This window comes from Rana temporaria, chromosome 1, assembly GCF_905171775.1.
Source record: "Rana temporaria chromosome 1, aRanTem1.1, whole genome shotgun sequence".
In the NCBI taxonomy this organism is placed as follows: domain Eukaryota; kingdom Metazoa; phylum Chordata; class Amphibia; order Anura; family Ranidae; genus Rana; species Rana temporaria.
Genome location: NC_053489.1, coordinates 216,988,274 through 217,010,792, shown reverse-complemented (window position 1 = coordinate 217,010,792; position 22,519 = coordinate 216,988,274). Strand labels below are relative to the sequence as shown.

Below are 22,519 nucleotides of genomic sequence, written 5' to 3'. Positions count from 1 at the left end.
TGACTGTAAGTGGACCCCAATTTGGGCACACATTAGAGAGAGAGGATTCCAGGCATTCCTGTGAGTTTCAAATGCAAGAGGGCAAAATGAAGTCATAGCAGAAAGAGCATTGAAAGAAAAAGATCAGGGAAAATGAATTTTAAACAAGCACCAAACGGTGACACAGTGCCATGTAGCTGGCTGCCGTCTAATAAAACATGACACAGCTTGGTGCAGTGGTTGCTATGTGGTTGAAAACAAAGCCTGTCCTTCACCTTGCCCCAGTTTGTCACAAATTTCTCCCACTGCCACTACACAAGACAACACCAGAGGTGGAAGCAGGAGTCTGTACAAAATGTAATGTCTGTTTTTGCACACATGAAAATCTTCATTTTTTGGCAATAAAAATTACCCCCCAAATAGGATTTTTTGTACTCACTGTAAAATCCTTTTCTCCGAGTCCATGGACGGAAAACACAGCTCCTTAAATCTTGACAAGTGGGTTACGTTCCCTGTTTACAGGAGAGGACTAGGCAGAAACATGTTCGATAATTAAATACATGTTACATTAACAGAGTTGAACAGCGCCTCCTCACTGCAGCATGCAGCCTCAGTTTGTAACAAGCAGAACAAACCTAAAAAGGAGGGGTGGGTGCTGTGTCCATCCATGGACTCAGAGAAAAGGATTTTCTCTTATCGTCCATGGACGGACACAGCTCCTAAATCTTGACAAGTGGGACGTCCCCAAGCAGTGTCAAAAACGAGGGGTGAGAAATATATATCCGTAAAACCAATTTTAACTTCACCCCAAAACAAGCAGAGCTCAATGGAGGAGGTGCAACTTTAACTGCTTGCCGACCAGCGGCAGCAGTTATACGGCGGCAGGTCGGCTCTGCTGGGCGAGATCACGTAGCTATACGTCATCTCTCCCAGCAGCCAATAGGGGCGCGCGTGCCCCCCGCTCGTGCCTGATCCCGGCGCGTGTTACAGAGCGATTGCGATTTTTGTTTTTACTAAAAATATGTAGACGAATACGTATCGGCCTAAACTGAGGAAAAAATATTTTTTTTTATATATTTTTGGGGGATATTTATTATAGCAAAAAAATATTATTTTTTCCAAAATTGTCGCTCTATTTTTGTTTATAGCGCAAAAACTAAAAACCGCAGAGGTGATCAAATACCACCAAAAGAAAGCTCTATTTGTGGGGGGGAAAAAAGGACGCCAACTTTGTTTGGGAGCCACGTCGCAAAACAAGCATCAGAAGATGCACTCACAGCAACCATGTAAATTCTGGAAAAAGCATGAACGGACAAGCAAGTCGCCGCCTCGCACACCTGTGAGACCGACGCATGACGTCGAGAAAAAAAAAAATCAGGAAGCACCAATTGCCCTGGTCGAAAGTGCCGTGACCGGAAAGGGGGGCGCGCCCCTTAAGAGCATAGGCCTGTATGACAGCCTGCCTGATCCACCGAGAAATGGTGGTCGACGAGACCGCCAGGCCCTTTTGTGTACCAGACACCGACAGGCCGAAACCACCTTCGGAAGAAGGGAAGGTCGCGGACGCACCACCACCTAAACCTTATGGAGGATGAAGCATGGCGGCTTGCAAGACAAGACCGCCAACTCAAAAACCCCTCTAACAGAGGTAAAGGCCACCTTCTGAGATAGTGTCAAGAAAAAAAAAAAAAAAAATCGCTGATGTTTCCAAAAAGAAGGTTCCTGAAGAACCGAGAGCACGCAAAAAAGGGACCCACCAGGGAAGGGGCGGCAAAAAGGCCACTGAAAGAACACAGCCAAGACTGAAATCTGCCCCAAACGGTGCTTCAAGCTATTTTAAGATCCACTCCAAGCTGTAAAAACAGCAGGACCCTGGATACCGAGTACGTCCGTGGACATCACTCCATCCCTTCGCACCAAGAGATGAAGGCCTGCTAGGTGCGACGGTAGATCCTCCAGGAGAAGACTACCGTGGCTTCAGCATTGTTGAGATGACCGAGTCGGACAGACCCCAGTCACTTAAAGTCTGGCTTCCAATAGCCATGTTGAACAAGTCAGTGACTGAACAGGAGGAAGTATGGGACCTCGAGACAGAGGGACCTTGCGCCCTGGCAAACGCCAGGGTACCTCCGCTACCAGGCTCCCGATATCGGCGTACCAAGGACGCAGAGGTCAATCTGGAGCGATTAGAATCATCGGGATCTCCTCAGCCTCCACTCTGTGGAGCAGCCGAGGAAGGAACTACAATGGAGGAATGGCAAAAAGTCGCCGATGCAAACCCCACAGGGCCACCAGCGGGACTGACGCGTGTGTGTACCAGATCACTAGACCTGGCCACTAACTTCGACACCCTTGCGGTGGAGAAAGAGCGGCCAGGAGATCCATGCCCTGTGAGGCTCATCTCCTGCAAGGGAGCCGAAACACCCCAAGCACAAAGACCAGTCGCCCTGGTCCAGCATCTGGCGACTCCAGTAGTCCGCCTGCCGGTATACCTGATGGTAGACGGAAGTCACGGCCGCGGCGTTGTCCGGCTGAAACCAGATCGGACGACTTTGCAACCTCCTTGACCACGAGGAGAAGCATAGCCTGATCGCCTAAAATAGTAGGACAATGAACGGTAGACAGAACCTGGTATTCCCAGGCGGTCTCCCACCCTGGGTAGCTACCGAGACCAGACGAGCAGGGGCACATTCAGGGAGGTGAGGCCATAAAACCACGCAAGTCCAGCGACTCAAGGCCGACTGGACCCCCCAGGTGTCCCCACAACCCGTGAGGCTGGCATCCGTCGCAAACACCGACCACTGGAAGGAAGAAACAACTTCCCGGACCGAAGAGTCAGGGATCTCCATCACCAACTCAGAGAGGCTCTGACTAGGTGGCGCACCGGAATCTGATGATTTCAGAGACAAGAGACTTACCACCTGGACAGTATTTCCCCTGGAAAACCTTCAAAGGAGGCTACCCACAGGCCCCGGACCAGCAGGTGCCCGGAGAGAAGACTTTGATTGCGTGATGCCAATACCTTCACCGCAAACTGAAGTCTGCAATTTTTCCAGGGGAAGAAGGACCTTCACCACCATGGAGTCCGGATCAACCCTAGATACTCCAACGCTAAGTCGTAACCTAGCATGCCCAGGATTTGAACCCTAGGTCGCACACATGGAAGGCAGGCTTGCTGCCACTGAGCTACACCTTCTGGCCTAAACGCTTAACACCCACCCGAATCTTCGGAGGGTCTGAATGGGAACACATCCACTAGGTCTGAGACAGAAGCTGCTCTCAGAAGAAAGTCGTCCAAGTAGCCAATGAGGCAAAGCCTCGCTGTCCCAACAAAGTTAGGATAAATGCGAGCTCCCAGCTGAAAACCCATGGTGCTGATGCCAGATCAAAAGGGTGGGCCACAGGCTGACAGAGACCCTCTCTCATCACGAAGCACAGAAAAAAAAACACAGACATGCGCAAAATGGGACTGATGCCTGAGGACGCCAGGACGTCCCCCGGATGGAGCGCAGCTACCACCAAACGAATGGATTCCATGCGGAACTACCGGACGTTCAAAAAAGGTATTCAGGGCCTGAGGCCCATAGAAAACCCCAAACCTCTCGTCCTGCAGGAAAGGTAAATTTACCCCGCAGCTAAGCAAGTCCCACACTGCGCAAGGCAGACCGATGGGCGGGGAGAGGAAGACACGAGGAAAGAACTTTGTTCTGTGGATAGGAGAAAAAAAAAACTATCTAGTACTCCGAAGAGACCACCTTGCAGACCTACTGGTCGGAGAGCAGGGAGGTTTCACCGAATTGTTAACCTGCAAACCGCCCATGCCACCTAGAGACAGGGAGGGTAGGCTACTACAATGGCAGGATTTGGGTGCCCGTGTGATCTGCTTACGCACCCAGGGACGGATTAGTCCCCCAGCTGGGCCTTTGACGGCCTGGGAGGGTTGCCCTTAAATAATACACACACATAGTGTGTATGTTATGTAGGTGTATGCAGCACTAGGGGTCAGGACTACGCCAAGATGGCCGCTGAGCGGTCAGAACGCGGCCACAGGAAAATGGCCGCCCGCAATGTAAGCTGCGCCATAGCACGGCTATGCTGGCCAAATGGCAGCAAAATGCAGCGTTTAAACAGGAAAAGCCTACTAGAGATTTTTAACAGTGAAAAAGGCCCCATACAAAAAAGAAAAAAACACAGGCCAGATAACAGTGCCCTCAGGAAGGCACCCCCCCAACAGCGGCAATGTTAGCAATGCAGCAACGGAAAAGGAGCAGGGAAGGGAGGAGACGAGGACCCCCGAACCCCAGGAATGCCCAGCCGTACCAACCCACTGAAGCGGGAGGGACTGTACTTACCCGTCCGAGCGAGGACTCGCTGACACATTCCTGACAGAACTACAACCGCAATGGAGGTAGCTGTCGGTCCACTGTGAGTGAGACAACACCACAGCCCAGTCATATGTGGACCTCGAAGCAAATCTCCCCGGCCACCCCAGGAGTCATGGGATATGGCGTGGCAGACCGAGCCTCTTTGCAAAGGTGTGCCAATGCTTGCTGGTCAGACTGAGTAGACTACAAGGATCTATATTATCCAGCCTGTCTCAACCAACAGTTGAAAGAAGATTCTTCAAGAAAGGGTAAAATAAAACGAAATAAAATTTCTCCTCAGGGCACTGGGCCCAAAGGGAGCCATACGTCCTCCTTGCTAGGCAGAATGAAACTGAGGAGGGTTATGTCTGGAGGGACCGCCCCCTGGGCGGGGCTGTTCAACTCTGTTAATGTAACATGTATTTAATTATCTAACATGTTTCTGCCTAGTCCTCTCCTGTAAACAGGGAACATAACCCACTTGTCAAGATTTAGGGAGCTGTGTCCTTCCATGGACGATAAGAGAAATATATTTTCTGAAAGCAGAGGCCCTGTAGAATAAAAAGATTATAGTTGCAATTTCATGTCACTTGATAGTTTATTAAATGCAAATTTTCAGGAATATATTATATATATATATATATATATATATATAAAAACACACAAATACCGAATTTTCTTTAGTAAAATATAAAAGATGACAAGTCTTAAAATTGCAGGCGCCCATGATATCGCAGAAAACTACCGTACCCAAAAATCTCCATACTTTAAAAGCCTTTACAGCTCATCAGTTTAGTGTTTACCAGTAACTTGTGCTAGAATTAATACTCTCGCAGCAATATGTCACAGGTGTGGTGCAATCGCAGTTTACACACGATGCGCACCCTGGATGTGCATATATATTTTTTTACTTTTTTATTTTATTTAATGGCTATCACGAAGGGTTAAAGGAGTTGTAAATAAAAAAATGTTATGCTGAAATGACCGTTTACAGGGTATAGAGACATAAAAGTTAACCGATTCCTTTTAAAAACGATAAAAAATAGATAAAAAAAAAATCATATAAAATGTACCTGTAGTTTCTGGTTTCGTTTTTGCATGTTTCCTGCCTCTCTGCTGTACAGAGCCATAGAGCAGTGATGGTTTGGAAACAAAACTGATCCAAAGCGGAGGTGCTGTGGGGTTTTAGACACACAGTAATCACACCTCCTTGAAGTTAGTGACCACAGAGAGAAAGCTCCCAGCACTGTGGTTATCAGGAAACAGACAACCAGGAAGTGTGGAGATCAGAGAAGAATTACAGCAACTTGAGAGCAAAAACAAACAATGAGGACATGAAAACGGCACTGCATTAAGGTAAAGGAAGCTATTAAGATAAAAAAAAATGTTTCCTTTACAAACCCTTTAATAAACCCCATTTGATTGGATAGGTGAGACAGGTAGTCTTTATGGAGACATTAGGGATCTAATAGGCCCCCAAAGTCTCTCCTGCCCTTTACATCATCTAGAAAAATATGAGGGGGCACCAGCCTAGTGCATTATGCCCAAAAAACATTTAACAAGAACTGACAACACAACAGGAAAATAAAGAACCACATAACCACAAAAAGCAATTGGAAACAAAGTATTAAGGGAATGTTTTTACAGAAGATAATGTACTTAACCACTTAAGACCCGGAGCAAAATGCAAGTAAAGGACCAGGCCCATTTTTGCGATTCGGCACTGCGTCGCTTTAACTGACAATTTTGCGGTCGTGCGACGTGGCTCCCAAACAAAATTGGCATCCTTTTTTTCCCCCACAAATAGAGCTTTCTTTTGGTGGTATTTGATCACTTCTGCGGTTTTTATTTTTTGCGCTATAAACAAAAATAGAGCGAGAATTTTGAAAAAAATGCATTATTTTTTACTTTTTGCTATAATAAATATCCCCCAAAAATATATAAACTTATTTTTTCCTCAGTTTAGGCCGATACGTATTCTTCTATCTATTTTTGGTAAAAAAAAAAATTGCAATAAGCGTTTATCGATTGGTTTGCGCAAAAAGTATATCGTTTACAAAATAGAGGATAGTTTTATTGCATTTTTATTAATTATTTTTTATTTTACTACTAATGGCGGCGATCAGCGATTTTATTCGTGAGTGCGACATTATGGCGGACACATTGGACAATTTTGACACATTTTTGGGACCATTTTCACAGCAAAAAATGCTATAAAAATGCATTGTTTACTGTGAAAATTACAATTGCAGTTTACCACTAGGGGGCGCTGAAGGGGTTACGTGTGACCTCATGTGTTTCTAACTGTAGGGGGGCGGGGCTGGACGTGTGACGTCATTGATCGCCTTTCCCTATATCAAGGAACAGACGATCAATGACAGCGCCACAGTTAAGAACAGGGGAAGCTCTCCCCGTTCTTCAGCTCCGGGGACCGATCGCAGGACTCCGGCGGCGATCGGGTCCGCGGGTCCCGAAGCTTCGGACCGGGCCGCGGGCACGCGCCCTCGACCCACGGCTGGGCACTTAAAGAGGACGTACAGGTACGTGCTTGTGCCCAGCCGTGCCATTCTGCCAACGTATATGTGCAGGAGGCGGTCCTTAAGTGGTTAATCAATGCCAGAAAAACTTTTTAACAATTATTTCCAGTTGATCTTGGTTAGCATTCACACCTAAGCAGAGCATATTCCTAGCTATTGTGACAATTTTTACAAGCTTTGTACAAGTGTTTTTGCACTTGTATCACAGTTCAGGCATTTGTTTTCTGGGCTGAACAAAGGGAGGAGTGCAGTTCTGGGAGGAGGAGTTTACAGGCGCGAAAATTCATGTCACAAGTTTACAGAATTTAACTGCGTCCCACCCAGTTGTATTTCTACAGAGAAAAGCACCATTCTGGGAGGACATGCCTGTACATCCTCCCCAAATCACAGATTAGAATACATGGCTGCTGTGCTTGGTCCTGTATCATGTGATTGTTGTGGCCAATCACAATGTAAACATAGGCTGTGATGCGTCTGCATAGCCTGCTGACTATTCTCTTGTGAGACGCCAGTTCCAGCCACAATGTAATAACAGCCTGCAAAGCTACAGCTCACCATTTTTCCCAAAAATTATTGGAAAAAAAAAAAACACAAAAAATGCATTATGCCTCTAAGAAAATAACTTGGGTGTTTGGTTTCCAAAATGTGATCGTTTTGTGGGTGTTTCCACTGTCCTGGTGCTCCGGGGCCCTCCAAAAATGTGATAGGTAGTCAGAAAATTAGATGGGTAGCCTATGCCCCTAGAAAGCCTGAAGATGTTCTTGTTCTCTCTATGCAGTTAGGATGTAAAAGAAAAGTCTCACATGTGGTAACCCCTTTCTCAAAAGCCGGAAATGTTTTTTGTAGGATGTAACTAAGCATGTCTATGTTGTGTGTTAAAATGACAACTCTGTGGGGGGGGGGGGGGGGGGGGGGGGCTGGAGACCGTACAAGCAGACAGTACATTAGGATTGGTCAATTTTCAAATACTCATACCATTAATTTGTGATAACGTTTACACTTTTTTCTTTTTACGAAGTATGATTAAAAAAATAAATATAAAAAAAAAGTTTATTTTTGGGTACAGTGTTGCATGACTAAGTAATTGACCTTTAAAGTGTGACAGCGCTGAAAACTGTAAAATTGCCTGGGTAAAAAAAGTGGTGAAAGCGTCTGGTCTTAAAGAAAAAAAAAAAAAAAGCCGTTTTGATATGAAAGTATCAGCGGATTGAAGGGGTTTACTGCAGGCAGTAGTCACTTTCATGGGCATCCCAATGAAACTCCAGTGACAATTTTTTATTTTTTAAAGTCAATTCTGAATTTTTAATTGTGCAGCCATCAGTTAAAGCAGAGGTAGAACATGGTTGTGAAATTCAGGAGCCAGTCAGTCCAATCCAGGAGCCACTGACAACTAGCTTTCACAAGTTAGGAGCCAGCTGTACGGCTACTTTTACACTGACAGCGCTGACCATTCGCGCTAAAGCGCCGCTTGTTTTTGAGCTTCTAGCGGGCGGCTTTCACCCCAAAGGCTTTACTTCCCGATTCCCTTTCCCAAGATGGCGGCGCCTCCACCCGAGAGCCAAGCATTGGTTATCAATGTGAAACTAGTTGGCTCTATTACCCCACTGTTTGCTGTTTTTCTTTTTGCTTTTGTAGTATTTTTTACCAGAATAAAAGGCAACACCTTTTTACCTTTTATTGGAGTGCGACTGTCCAAAATGTATTTCCTCCCATTTATGCTCTGTGCATTGCCTGCACCCACTGGATTTTGGGCTATTTTATTTATCACTGAGGTACATCATTTGGAGCGGCGGTTCTTTCTTTCCACCCGAGAGTCGAGGGACAGATCAGCTTCAGGAGCCAACATCGCGGGCGCCCTGGACAGGTAAGGCTTCATTTCCACTGGCGTTTTTACAGCCACTGTTGTTGGGCTTTTTTACAGCTTAAAAACGCCTGTCCATGTTTATTTTGTAAAAAAAAAAAAAGTGAGTTGCAGCTTTAAAAATGCCGCGTTTTTGAGCGTTTTTGCGCGTTTTTTAACGTCTGTCGTTTTTACAGCTCTACTCTGGAGCTTCAGAACGCCCTGGTCCTGCGTTTTTTTTACAGCTCAAAAACGCCTATGCCATTTGCAGCTCAAAAACGTCTATGTGGGCATGATGCCATAGAATAACATGGACAGGCGTTTTTAAGCTGTAAAAAACGCTCAGAAAAGTGGCTGTAAAAACGCCAGTGGAAATGAAGCCTTAGTGTCCATATATTAAAAGTCAGCAGCTGCAGTATTTGTAGCTGCCGACTTAATATTTTTTTAGGGCGGAACTCCGCTTTAAATACCCCTAACAGGCCATGTTTGCAGGTTTTCCTTTATCTTGCACAGTTTCTTTAAATCAGAGTTAATGGCTTGGTATTTTGGACAGCTATTTTATCTAAGAGAAATTCCCAAAACATGGCCTGTTGGGGGTACTTGGACAGAGTTGAGAACCACCGATTCACAACACAGGGCAGTGTTCACTTTTTTTGGTGGTAACTGAAATGTCCCAAAATCACATTTCATTCATTTCTTTGCACTGCAGCAGAGGAACACACAGGTTGATTTAAAGCGGATCTCCACTCAAAAGTGAAGTCCCGCTGATCGGAACCCTCCCCCCCTCCGGTGACACATTTGACACCTTTCAGGGGGGAGTGGGGTGCAGATACCTGTCTACAGGTATCTGCACCCCACAGTGAAGCCGGAGCGCTTCACTTCCTGGTTCCCTCACCGTGGATGGAGGGGGGAGCAGCAGGGTGACGAGCGATCGCTCGTCATCTGCTGCGGACGGCGCTGGACTCCAGGACAGGCAAGTGTCCTTATATTAAAAGTCAGCAACTGCAGTATTTGTAGCTGCTGGCTTTTAATATATTTTTTTATTGGCACATCCGCTTTAATAACAGTGGAAATTGCTAAATCTAGTATAGCTGTGCATTGTAGCCAATCAGTTTCTTAGGCCTCATTCACACGACGGGCCGTTCAGGTCCGCCTGTCAGTTTTGACGGCAGACCTGAACGGCCGCTCCATGCATCCCTATGGAGCGTCGGATGTCAGCAGAGACATGTCCGCTGACATCTGATCCGCTAAAAACAGACGTATGGGGGGCACGTCCCCATCCGTCCATGCGGATCGGATCGGATAAGATCTGATAAAATTAGGACATGCTGTCCGTTTTCATCAGATCGCTCCATAGGAGACAGCAGTGCCCGACAAGCCCCTCCCCGCTCAGTGAGCAGAGAGGAGCTTGTCATCCGTCGGCTAAGCGGAGATCTGCGGACTGATCTCCCACTGAGCTGGCGGACTCCATAGGAACGGAGTCCGCCTCGTGTGAATGAGGCCTAACTTTAGCTTGTTCAAATAAGCTTTGACAAAAAAAAAAAAAAAATTGGTTTCTATGCAGAGCTGCATCAGATTTTGCACTCTCCAGTTTTGGTAAAGCAACCACAGAGACTTCAGGAGAGCTCTGGTGTGCAAAAATGCAGACATGTTGCATTCTTCTGCATCTCTATGCTCCATTGTTCTGTACTCAGGGTATATAGAAAACAATTATTTTTTTGTGTGGCCTTGCAGAGACTGAGTTTTTCTTTGCAAAAGTGTGAACAGGCCCTAACACAACATTGTAACCCTAGGAAAGCCGATACTACTAGGACTGCCAAGAGACAAGGAGGAGTAAGCTACTGTATAACAACATTTTTATTTCTTGGTGAAAGTACTTAAGGACCACAGCACGACTATATACGTCGGCAGAATGGCACGGCTGGGCACATGGACGTATATATACACGTCCCCTTTATGAACCTAGCTGAAGCTCCGTGACCATGCCCGCGGGACCCAATTGACGCGGGTGTCCCGCGATCGGGTCACAGGAGCTGAAGAACGGGGAGAGGCGAGTGTAAACAAATCTTCCCCGTTCTTCTCTATGGCAATGTCGGTGATCGTCTGTTCCCTGATATAGGGAATGACGATCACTGACGTCACACGTCCAGCCCCGCCCCCCTACAGTTAGAAACACACAAGGTCACACTTAACCCCTACAGCGCCCCCTAGTGGTTAACCCCTTCACTGCCATTTTCACATTAATCAGTGCATTTTTTATAGCACTTTTCGCTGTGAAAATGACAATGGTCCCAAAAACGTGTCAAAAGTGTCCGATGTGTCAGCCATAATGTCGCAGTCACGAAAAAGAAAAAAAGAAAAACTGATCCCCGCCATTAGTAGTAAAAAAAATAAAAAAAATACTAATAAAAATGCCATAAAACTATCCCTTATTTTGTAAACGCTATAAATTTTGCGCAAACCAATCGATAAATGCTTATTGCAATTTTTTTCTACCAAAAATAGGAAGAATACGTATCGGCCTAAACTGAGGGGGAAAAAAAATGATATCTTTTTTGGGGATATTTATTAAAGGAAAAAATATTACATTTTTTTCAAAATTGTCGCTCTATTTTTGTTTATAGCGCAAAAAATAAAAACCGCAGAGGCGATTAAATACCACCAAAAGAAAGCTTCATTTGTGGGGAAAAAGGACGCCAATTTTGTTTGGGAGCCACGTCGCACGACCGCGCAATTGTCAGTTAAATCGACGCAGTGCCGAATCGCAAAAAGGGGCAAGGTCCTTAACCTGCATAATGGTCCGGGTCCTAACCGGTTAAAGCACCTAAATGCTGGATCCAATTATTCAATACTGGAGCCCAAATAAAATCCCTGCATTACAACTGTAGAGAAAAGTTAAAGTATACTTGCCTTACACCTGACTTCCACACAGGTGAGGGTAATGCTGCAGTGCTTCTGGTGAGATCTTGGCAATGCGGAGGACCCCAAATATCAAGAACAGATGCTCCTGCAGTGTGTTAGAATGTCTTTCCTTGAGATTTAGGATACTCCAAGGATCTCAGCGATAGCGTTGCAATGCCACCATTGACTGGGTATCAAACTTTTCTCCACAGATGTCTTTTTTTTCTACAGCTGGATTTCAAGTGAAACATGGAGGGGCAACGCTTAATATGAGAGCTGGTTTTGCATTGGGTGCAAGGTTTGCTTTAAGGCTGACAAACATGTCTGGTTATTACAGAAAAAATGTATGTCCACTTTCTCTCAAAAGGGCAGTCTGCACCGATCCGTTTAGGACTAATGAATCCAGTAAGACCTACAGAATTTATTATTAGCTCATAAGGACAGAAAAGGTGGCTTCTTTTTTTATTCCACTTCTAAAGTGTGGAAAGGGGTAATGGGCTGTAGGCTGACTGGGCATAAAGACCAATAAGGTGGCTAGATATTGACTTAAAACAGCACAGCTAAAAGTCTTAATGGTATGAGGATATGGTCACATTACAGCATATTCAGGCAATTTTAAAGCCGATCTCCATTTTATTTCCAATCTGGTCCAAATGAAATATTTACTTCACCAACTGTTGTAGTGGCACTGTAGAACATATGTAGCTTTAGCAGTATACAGCACTTTGTTATGGCAGCAGAATGGGGACTTCCCGTTCTTCTCCAGGAACAAAATCTAACCAGGCTGAGGGCTGCTCAACCATTCACAAGGAGCTTTGTATTTTATGAATGGCAAATAGTGATAATAATATCCACCTCAACCAGAGAAAGCTTCATTCATAGAATGCAAAGCCCCTTGTGAATGGCTAAGCAGCGCTCAGCCCGACTCGATTTTGTTCCGAGAGCTAGGCCACTCCTGATATCGGACATGTAGCTGAGACTACATACTAGGGCCGAAACAACTAATCGATTAATCGACAACTAATCGATTATGAAAATTGTAATCGATTAATTTTATAATCAATTAATCGGCCAGTAACATAATGGGGTTAAAAAAACTAAAATTAGCCCTTTATAGTACAAAAAAAGCAAATCGCTACTGTAAATATTACTTTCACTGTCCCACAGTAAAAAAATGAACCCCTTACATTAGCGATTATTTGCTCTTTTTGTACTTATTTTTGTTTTTTTTAACCCCCATTATGTTACTAAACATCTCAGGCCTGGGTCACACCTCTGTTTTGGTGCTTTTTGCAGAAACACACTACAGTTCATTTACATGGTTTCCTATGGGACGCGTTCACATCCATGATTTTTTTTTCAGCTGCTGCGTATTTGGAAAGAGAAAGGACTTTTTAACGCAAAACGGTGCCATTTTGTTGTTTTTTGGTTCAATATACTTCAATGGAGAAGCTGCAGAAAAGCATGTAATGTGTTTTTGTGGCAATTTGTGTTTTGTAATCTGCCCAAAAATGTTTTTAAATGCTAGAAGGCTATTATCCGATTAATCGAAACAATAAATCGGCCAACTAATCAATTATGGAAATAATCGTTAGTTGCAGCCCTACTACATACAGTTGCTACATCTGAGCCATTTCAACTTCACTAGAACATCGAGATCAGCTTTAGGCCTCATGCACACTGGACGTTTTTACCACTGCCGTTTTCCTGCAGAGAATAAACTCCTCAGCATGTTATCCTGTGTGTCCATGCACACATGGGCTGTTATCAGCAGTTTTTTGCAGGGTGTTTTCTGGCTGGGGGAAAAAAACAACAACACAGAACTAGAGTTCTGAGAGGAGTTTTTCAGCTGTAAAAACACTCCAACTCTGATAAAAGCTTAAAAACGCAGAAACTTGTTTGCGCCATAAGCTTTTGTGGGAGTATGGTTTAAAAAAAAACGCTACTGCAGAAACGCTGAAAAACTCCTTCTACAGCTTTCTACAGTTAAAGCCCCTCTACATTTTTATAAACGTCTATGCATGAGGCCTAATGGTTATGTCCCCATGTTCAAAAAAAAAAAAAAATCGTAAATCAGGGCTTGACAAATGTGCTTTGAATCTAGGAGCCAGCTAAAAAAAAAAATTTAGGTAGCTTTTTTTTTTTTTTTTTTTTTTATTATTATTTTTTTTAAACTGACAAAGCTTTATTTACAGTGACAAAACCCCTTCTCTTATGTAGCCCTAATGTGCATCTTTACAGAAAAGGTGCTGGTATGTGAAGAAGCAAAATAAAATAAAAATAAATAAATAAATAAATAAAGCTCTGCTGCGGGTAAGCAGCAGACCTAAAGTTTTTTTTTTTGTTATACTGTGCACCCCTCACCCCTTCCTGTCCAGGTAAATTTACAGCGCTGTCACACTTTGAATGACAATTGCATAGTCACGCAACACTGTACCTACAAAAAATGGTTATTATTTTCTTTTGAGACACGGATGGGCACTACTGAGGCTTCTCACATAGCTAACATTGTGCACTAGCCACCACAGCATTTAGCCCCCCTTCCCCCCCAGGATTTTATCCATCACCCCTTCACCTTGTGTAACTTCCCCCTGACCCTCCAAGCTCTGGATTACTGAAGAGCTGATCTCCCTGGGCAGCGGATGCCATCAAGATTGACACCTCCGGCTGGGTACTGCTGGATCCCTTGAGCAAAGCTGACTAACTTGCTCCCCTGGGGTCCCGACTGGATCTCTTCTTCAGTAAGGCAGCAAGCAGGCTGAATCCCCAGCCGGGTCCGGCTCCCCTCGCCTGTGATCAGTGGCACAACAGTGAGGGCTCACATCGTGCAGTTGGGCTAGGCAGAATCCCTGGCTGGGGTCCGGCTCCTCTCAGCGATCAGCGGCAAGACTGGCTCACCGTCACACCGAGCAGTCAGGCTGGGTAGAATCCCCAGCCAGGGTCCAGATCCAAGCAGCCAGTGGTGTGCGAGCTCTGCGGCTCTCTGAATGCAGCTTCCAGCTTGGGTCAGTCTGTGAAAAAAAGAAATGTCCAACAAGTTTGCAACCTCCCATACCTAGGCCAGCTAGGCTGACAAAAGTCCATGCGCCAGGATGCAATTTCTAGTCGCCATGGTGACCTGGTGCTGGGTTTTGTCGAGCACTGTAATAAATGCACATATTTGCATAGTAAAAATGTGAATTTATTTTTGGGGAAAATTAACCTGCAAAGCACTGCAACTGTGATCAGTGGACTGCAGATGCAATGCCAGGCTCATGCAAACGCTTCCTCCAGCTCCATGTCTGTACTGAGGTAAAGGCTATTAGAGATCTGCAGGAAACATCCATGGACTATAAAAGCAGCAATCACCGGTATTGTGTTCTATTGAGAACAAAAAGTCTGTCTGTTGAGGTGACAGACAGGACTTGTAGTTTGCCTGCACCATTTTCAACTTAGACACCTGTGGTGGGAAAGAAGATCCCCAGATCGCTGTCAGAGTGGTGATCATTTCGGGGATGGGCGAAAAAGGGGGAGCCTGCTTGACACCATGTTACACCCAAAATGTGTGGGACACGCAACAAGGTCTTAAAAACTGAGTTAGCACTTAAAGGTTTGAGGTACAAAATTCTCAGGTGTGAATGTGGCCTAAAAATGAAATATAAATAAATACGAGCATTATAAGTATAAGCAGCACAGCATATATATAACGCCAGTGAGTCAAAGGCCCCATGTAGGGCTGTTTCCCTTGTCAATGCACAGGTGTTGCATGCATTTCCATGCCAGCAGTCCCATTATTGTTGCCTATTAGGACACAGGCGCTGCTCCCAATGTGACATCCATGTGGGTACACAGCCCTAAACGCAACGCATCCTGGCGAGTTTGGAGACATACATCCACACAGATGTCACGTTGGAAGTCATCCCACAAATACAAAACACATACCAACATCATTACACCCATCATTGCACGGCTGAAATATGTACTGGCTGGCTCTGATGCTACCCATAGTATGGGCATCATTAAACTCACCACACCATTGCCAGAAGCAGAATGCTTAGTTGCATCAGAACACCCACCATCCCATGTTAACCCGCACTCCATTACTTCTACCATCCCACAGCCTAAAGGGGCACATACTGGCCAGCTCCCATACTCCCCACAGTACTGGCATTATCCCATAGCCAGACAAAACCCATACAGGTCAGCTCTCCCCTCCCACCAACAGTAATGGCATCAATACAACCATCATCTAATGGCGAGAGACAGAGCATGTACTAGCCAGTTCTGACATTCCACATAGTAGTAGGAGCATCAATACACCCAGCACCCCATGGCCAGACACAGAACATGTATAGACTGCCTACCACACACATTTCCCATTTTACTGGCATCATTACACCCATCATGCCCTGCCCTTAATACAAGACATGTAGTATTTACATCAATACACCCATCAGTCCATGTCTTCCAATGCTGCCCATACATAGTACCATCATCGCACCTCTCATGCCATGGTTGGACCCATACTGGCCAACTCCCACACTTTCCATAGTATCATTAGACCCATCATCCTGTAGACGCTGATCCCATAGTATCAATACACCCAACATTACATGATCTCCCACACTTCCCATAGCAGAGTTATACCCATCATCCCCTGCCCCAATACAGAAAATGTAGTATTGACAGCAACAACCAACAATCCATGTTCCTCCATACTCCCCACAGTGAAGGCATCATCACACCTCTCATCCCATGGCTTCACACATACTGGCCAGCTCCCACACAATCAAACCCATCATCCTATAGATTCCCATAGGCTCCATAGTACCAACGCACTCATCATCCCCTGCCCCAATACAGGACACATAGTATTGATATCAAAAGCACCAAACATTCCATGTCCTCCCATATTCCCCCCACAGTATTAAACCTCTCATTCGATGGCTGGACATTGACCAGCTCCCACACTTTCCATAGTATCATCAGACCCATCATCCTATAGACTTCCATAATACCAATTCACCCAACATTCCATGGGCTTCATCACCCTCATAGTACCATTAACTCGTATCATAGCCTCCCACACTTGCCATGGTATCATTACACCCAACACGCCGTGACCTCCCACTCTCCTTATGGTACCATTATTCCCATCATACCATGGCCTCCCACTCTTCCCATAGTACCATTACACCCATCAACTCCCCTAGTACCATTATATCTATCATCCTTTACCCGGGTCCTCGGGCCAGCCCTGAACGTCTTGGGAGTGGGTGGACATGGCCTTCTGGCTTAGTTCTCCTGCTCTCATGGGGTCTCCCTTCGGGGGAGCCCCACCTAGTACTGGGAGGGTTCTGTTTCGGCAGTCCTTCCGAGGAAGTTGGGTCCGTGTTGGCTTCGGTTGCTCGGATCACAGTACCTCAGTCCCCGTCTGGAGCCTAACGCCCCGGGGGATCAGGGTTTTTGGGTCCCTTCTTCAGAGGAGGACCACTTGACGATGCACCCGTCTGCACGTTTTTGTGAACACTCTTTACGTGTGTGCACATTTTTTCTGCACCGGGTGTTTTTTTGGGTGTGTTCTCACGCCATAGGCTTTTAAAAATAAATAAAAATCCTTTACCCTTACAACACTTGCCATGGTATGATTACACCCATCATCCCCTGCCTTAATACACACAAAATTCTATGTCTTCCGATGCTCCCCATACATACCTGTAGTACCATCATCACACCTCTCATTCTATGGTTGGACATATGGAAAGTGTGGTTGCTGGCCAGTATATGTCCAGCCATGGAATGAGTGGTACTATGGCGAGCATTGGAGGACATAGAATGTTGGGTGTATTGGTGTCCTTTGAGGCAGGGGCTGATAGTTGTAAAGATAAGTGTCATAGGACAAAGGATGATGGGCGTGAGGGAGGCCATTGTATGATGGGGTACGAGAGTCTATAGGATGATGGGTCTTTTGATACTATGGAAAGTGTGGTTGCTGGCCAGTATAGTATAAGACCCATCATCCTATAGACTCTCATACCCCATCATACAATGGCCTCCCACACTTCCCATAGTACCATCACACCCATCATCCTTTGTCCAATGACACTTGTCTTTACACCCATCATCCCCTGCCTCAAAGGACACCAATACACCCACCATTCTATGTCCTCCAATGCTCGCCATACATAGTACCACCATCATCATCACACCAGTCATTCCATGGCTGGACAAATACTGGCCAGTAACCACACTTTCCATAGTATTATTAGACCCATTATCCTGGAGACTCTCATACACCCCATCACCCTTTGTCCTAAGACACTTGCCATGGTATCATTTCACCCACCAACCTTTGTCCTAAGACACTTGCCATGGTATCATTGCACCCATCACCCTTTGTCCTAAGACACTTGCCATGGTATCATTGCACCCATCACCCTTTGTCCTAAGACACTTGCCATGGTATCATTGCACCCATCAACCTTTGTCCCAAGACACTTGCCATGGTATCATTGCACCCATCACCCTTTGTCCTAAGACACTTGCTATGGTATCATTGCACCCATCACCCTTTGTCCTAAGACACTTGCCATGGTATCATTGCACCCATCAACCTTTGTGCCAAGACACTTGCCATGGTATCATTGCACCCATCAACCTTTGTGCCAAGACACTTGCCATGGTATCATTACACCCATCACCCTTTGTCCCAAGACACTTGCCATGGTATCATTACACCCACCAACATTTGTCCTAAGACACTGGCCATGGTATCATTGCACCCATCAACCTTTGTCCTAAGACACTTGCCATGGTATCATTGCACCCATCATCCTTTGTCCTAAGACACTTGCCATGGTATCATTGCACCCATCATCCTTTGTCCTAAGACACTTGCCATGGTATCATTGCACCCATCAACCTTTGTCCTAAGACACTTGCCATGGTATCATTGCACCCATCAACCTTTGTCCTAAGACACTTGCCATGGTATCATTGCACCCATCAACCTTTGTGCCAAGACACTTGCCATGGTATCATTACACCCATCACCCTTTGTCCCAAGACACTTGCCATGGTATCATTACACCCACCAACATTTGTCCTAAGACACTGGCCATGGTATCATTGCACCCATCAACCTTTGTCCTAAGACACTTGCCATGGTATCATTGCACCCATCATCCTTTGTCCTAAGACACTTGCCATGGTATCATTGCACCCATCATCCTTTGTCCTAAGACACTTGCCATGGTATCATTGCACCCATCAACCTTTGTCCTAAGACACTTGCCATGGTATCATTGCACCCATCAACCTTTGTCCTAAGACACTTGCCATGGTATCATTGCACCCATCAACCTTTGTCCTAAGACACTTGCCATGGTATCATTGCACCCATCATCCCTTGCCTTAATACAGGACGCATAGTATTGACATCAATACACCCAACACTCCATACTTCCCCTACAGTATCCCATAACTGGACACATACCAACCAGCACCCACACTTTCTATTAGACCTATCACCCTATAGTACCAATATACCCAGCATTCCATGGGCTCCACCACCCTCATAGTACCATTACCTCTACATCCTATAGCCTCCCACACTTGCCATTGTATCATTCCAGCCATGTATCCTCCTAGTACCATTCCCCTCATCCCCCATGGCCAGAGACACAAGGTGAGCTGCTTAGCCATTGACAGCCGGTGTCAGCCCCCTGTTCTCTGTATAGAGTGATCAGGAAGACACAGGCAGTGACAACTCTACGCACAGTTGGCAACGAAATCCGGGGTGAGGCAACAGAAGGGAGCCCCCCCAGCGGTCAGTCCCACCCTCCTCCCCCCTGTACCCGGTGTTGCAGCTGACCAGAAGGGCCTCTCCCTGAATGGCCCCATATCCTCCATCCCTGACATGCGCTCTCACCGCTGTCTCCGATGATAAGCAGCTTGAAGAGATGGTCGTAATCCCGGGCCATGGCAACGGCAACCAGTGCAGTGGGTGGGCCGGCTCCCGGGATCCGCGCTTTCCGTTCCGACCGAATCCGCTTCCCGGACAAACAGCCGGAAGTGACAGCGAGACCGCGCGGACAGGCGCATGCGCACACCCCGCCCACAGGAGCCCCACCTGGGTGCGCGCTCGGGGCGGCTCCCGTCCAAAGTCTTGGGAGCGAGCGCTGTGTGGTCAGACACCATTTTGTGTCCTGGCGGCTATGGGGGCCCTTGTGTTCAGCCGGCCTGTGACTTCTACGAGGTCCACTTATTCCCCATGAAATACTAGTAATGTCCTCCTTCTGAGGAATTCAGGAGGCTCTGAGTCACTAGATAACACTGAGCTCAGGCCGGAGAGAGCTTTCATGTCATTAGATGTCCCTTGGGGAAAGCAGGAAAAGGACATGGTGACAAATAGTCCTCACAGCTACATACTGAACCTTGTATACATCATGGGCCAGATCTACAGAACAATTACGCCGCGTAATTACAAATTTTGCGCGTCGTATCTTTGTTTTGTATCTACAAAACAAGATACAACGGCATTTCGGATGGATCCGACAGGCGTACATCTTCATACGCCGTTGGATCTTAGGTGCAATTTTTCGGCGGCCGCTAGGTGGCGTTTCCGTCGAATTCCGCGTCGAGTATGCAAATTAGCTAGTTACGGCGATCCACGAACGTACGTCCGGCCGGCGCATTTTTTTACGTTGTTTGCATTCGGCTTTTTCTGGCGTATAGTTAAACCTGCTATTATGAGGCGTACTCAATGTTAAGTATGGCCGTCGTTCCCGCCTCGCATTTTGAAATTTTTACGTTGTTTGTGTAAGTCGTTCGCGAATAGGGATTTGCGTAGAATGACGTCACTCGTCGTAAGCATTGGCTTGTTCCGGTTTAATTTCGAGCATGCGCACTGGGATACCCCCACGGACGGCGCATGCGCAGTTAAAAAAAAAAACGTTTACGTCGGGTCACAACGTATTTACATAAAACACGCCCCCATCACAGATATTTGAATGGTGCGCCATTACGCCGCCAAAGATACACTACGCCGCCGTAACTTACGGAACGCATTCTTTGTGGATTTGAAAAAAAAAAAAAAGTTACGGCGGCGTAGTGTATCTTACACCGAGGTACGTGGATCTGGCCCATCGTGTCTTCATACCACTCATCATCACCAACCTCAAACACAAGTCGGCCACTGGAACAGTTTACTTGCAAAGTTGCCTTTCCAGAATTCATTTTCTTTTACTTTCAATGAGATTCTGAATGCCGAATTTGACCACTTCAAAGAGTCAATCCGCTACCTAGAACATCCCTCCATGCCATTATAGCCCTCTTTTTCTGGGAGTGCCATTGCGTCTGTGATGGCCCAGCTCCTCCACCCCTCCTTTCACCTTCCTACATAATCTTTTATGTAGCTGCTGGGGCAGTAATGAAGTAATGGGGGAATATTATAGAACAGGGATCTATCCAAGGAAGCGTGGCCATGCCATGATTGCCCCATGAGTGCTTCCATACAGAGCAGCGCAGGGAAGTGGCTTTTGATATTTACTACTACTTGTACTGGAGCTGCTCCCACTATCTTCCTCACACGTGTCACATACAGTTGCTTGGGATGGATGCGAGGGGGGGCAGCACACACACAAGTAGTATTAAATATCTTGCAGCCCCTTCCCTATGCTGCCCTGCATAGCAGGAGGGGAATCACTTTTATTACTGACTTCTGCACACTCTATTATTTACTATTTGTCACGTACCTTACAGCGGAGCCGAGAGAGTGGGGGTGGCCTCTTGCCCGGTCGGGTCACAACGTATTTACATAAAACACGCCCCCATCACAGATATTTGAATGGTGCGCCATTACGCCGCCAAAGATACACTACGCCGCCGTAACTTACGGCACGCATTCTTTGTGGATTTGAAAAAAAAAATTTGTCACGTACCTTACAGCGGAGCCGAGAGAGTGGGGGTGGCCTCTTGCCCGGTCGGGTCACAACGTATTTACATAAAACACGCCCCCATCACAGATATTTGAATGGTGCGCCATTACGCCGCCAAAGATACACTACGCCGCCGTAACTTACGGCACGCATTCTTTGTGGATTTGAAAAAAAAAAAAAAGTTACGGCGGCGTAGTATATCTTACACCGAGGTACGTGGATCTGGCCCATCGTGTCTTCATACCACTCATCATCACCAACCTCAAACACAAGTCGGCCACTGGAACAGTTTACTTGCAAAGTTGCCTTTCCAGAATTCATTTTCTTTTACTTTCAATGAGATTCTGAATGCCGAATTTGACCACTTCAAAGAGTCAATCCGCTACCTAGAACATCCCTCCATGCCATTATCTTGCAGCCCCTTCCCTATGCTGCCCTGCATAGCAGGAGGGGAATCACTTTTATTACTGACTTCTGCACACTCTATTATTTACTATTTGTCACGTACCTTACAGCGGAGCCGAGAGAGTGGGGGTGGCCTCTTGCCCGGTCCCGTTGCCAGCACCCCCTGGAGGTGGAGACAGGGAACGCGGGGGCACGAGAGGGTGCAGGTGCCTGTTGGTCCAGGTAGAGTCTCTTGAAGTACTGGAACTTCTTGATACAGGAGCTGCAGCAACAATGTCAGATCCGTTCAGGGAAGGTCAGGTATGGTAAACAGGTACAGACAGGAGCTGGCAGAAGAGGTACTAAATCAGGAAGCAGAATCATGGTCAGAGTCCGAGCCAGGGTCAGTATAACAAAGGCAGGTAAGCAGATAAGGGGAGATCCAAGAAGGGTAGTCAAGCAAAGCCGGGTATATTAGGAGCAGGTCAATCCAAACACAGACAGCGGGAACATGGGTACTAGTTAAAGACAATCCAGCACTGTCACTCAGCAGATTCACCTTCAAATAGGGCGGGGCGCGCGTATGCGCACAAGCTT

The 22,519-nt window shown here is 46.2% G+C and overlaps 1 protein-coding gene across 1 annotated transcript in view; it reads right to left on the bottom strand.

Moving 5' to 3' along the window:
- The window catches only part of RAB35 (RAB35, member RAS oncogene family), a 37,478-nt gene extending 17,780 nt beyond the window's left edge, over positions 1–19,698 (bottom strand). The window contains exon 1 of the mRNA XM_040350458.1: positions 19,531–19,698. Within this exon, the coding sequence (XP_040206392.1) occupies positions 19,531–19,582 (52 nt within the window). The 5' untranslated portion in view covers positions 19,583–19,698. The remainder of the gene's footprint in view (positions 1–19,530) is intronic.
- Between the last annotated feature and the right edge of the window lie 2,821 nt (positions 19,699–22,519).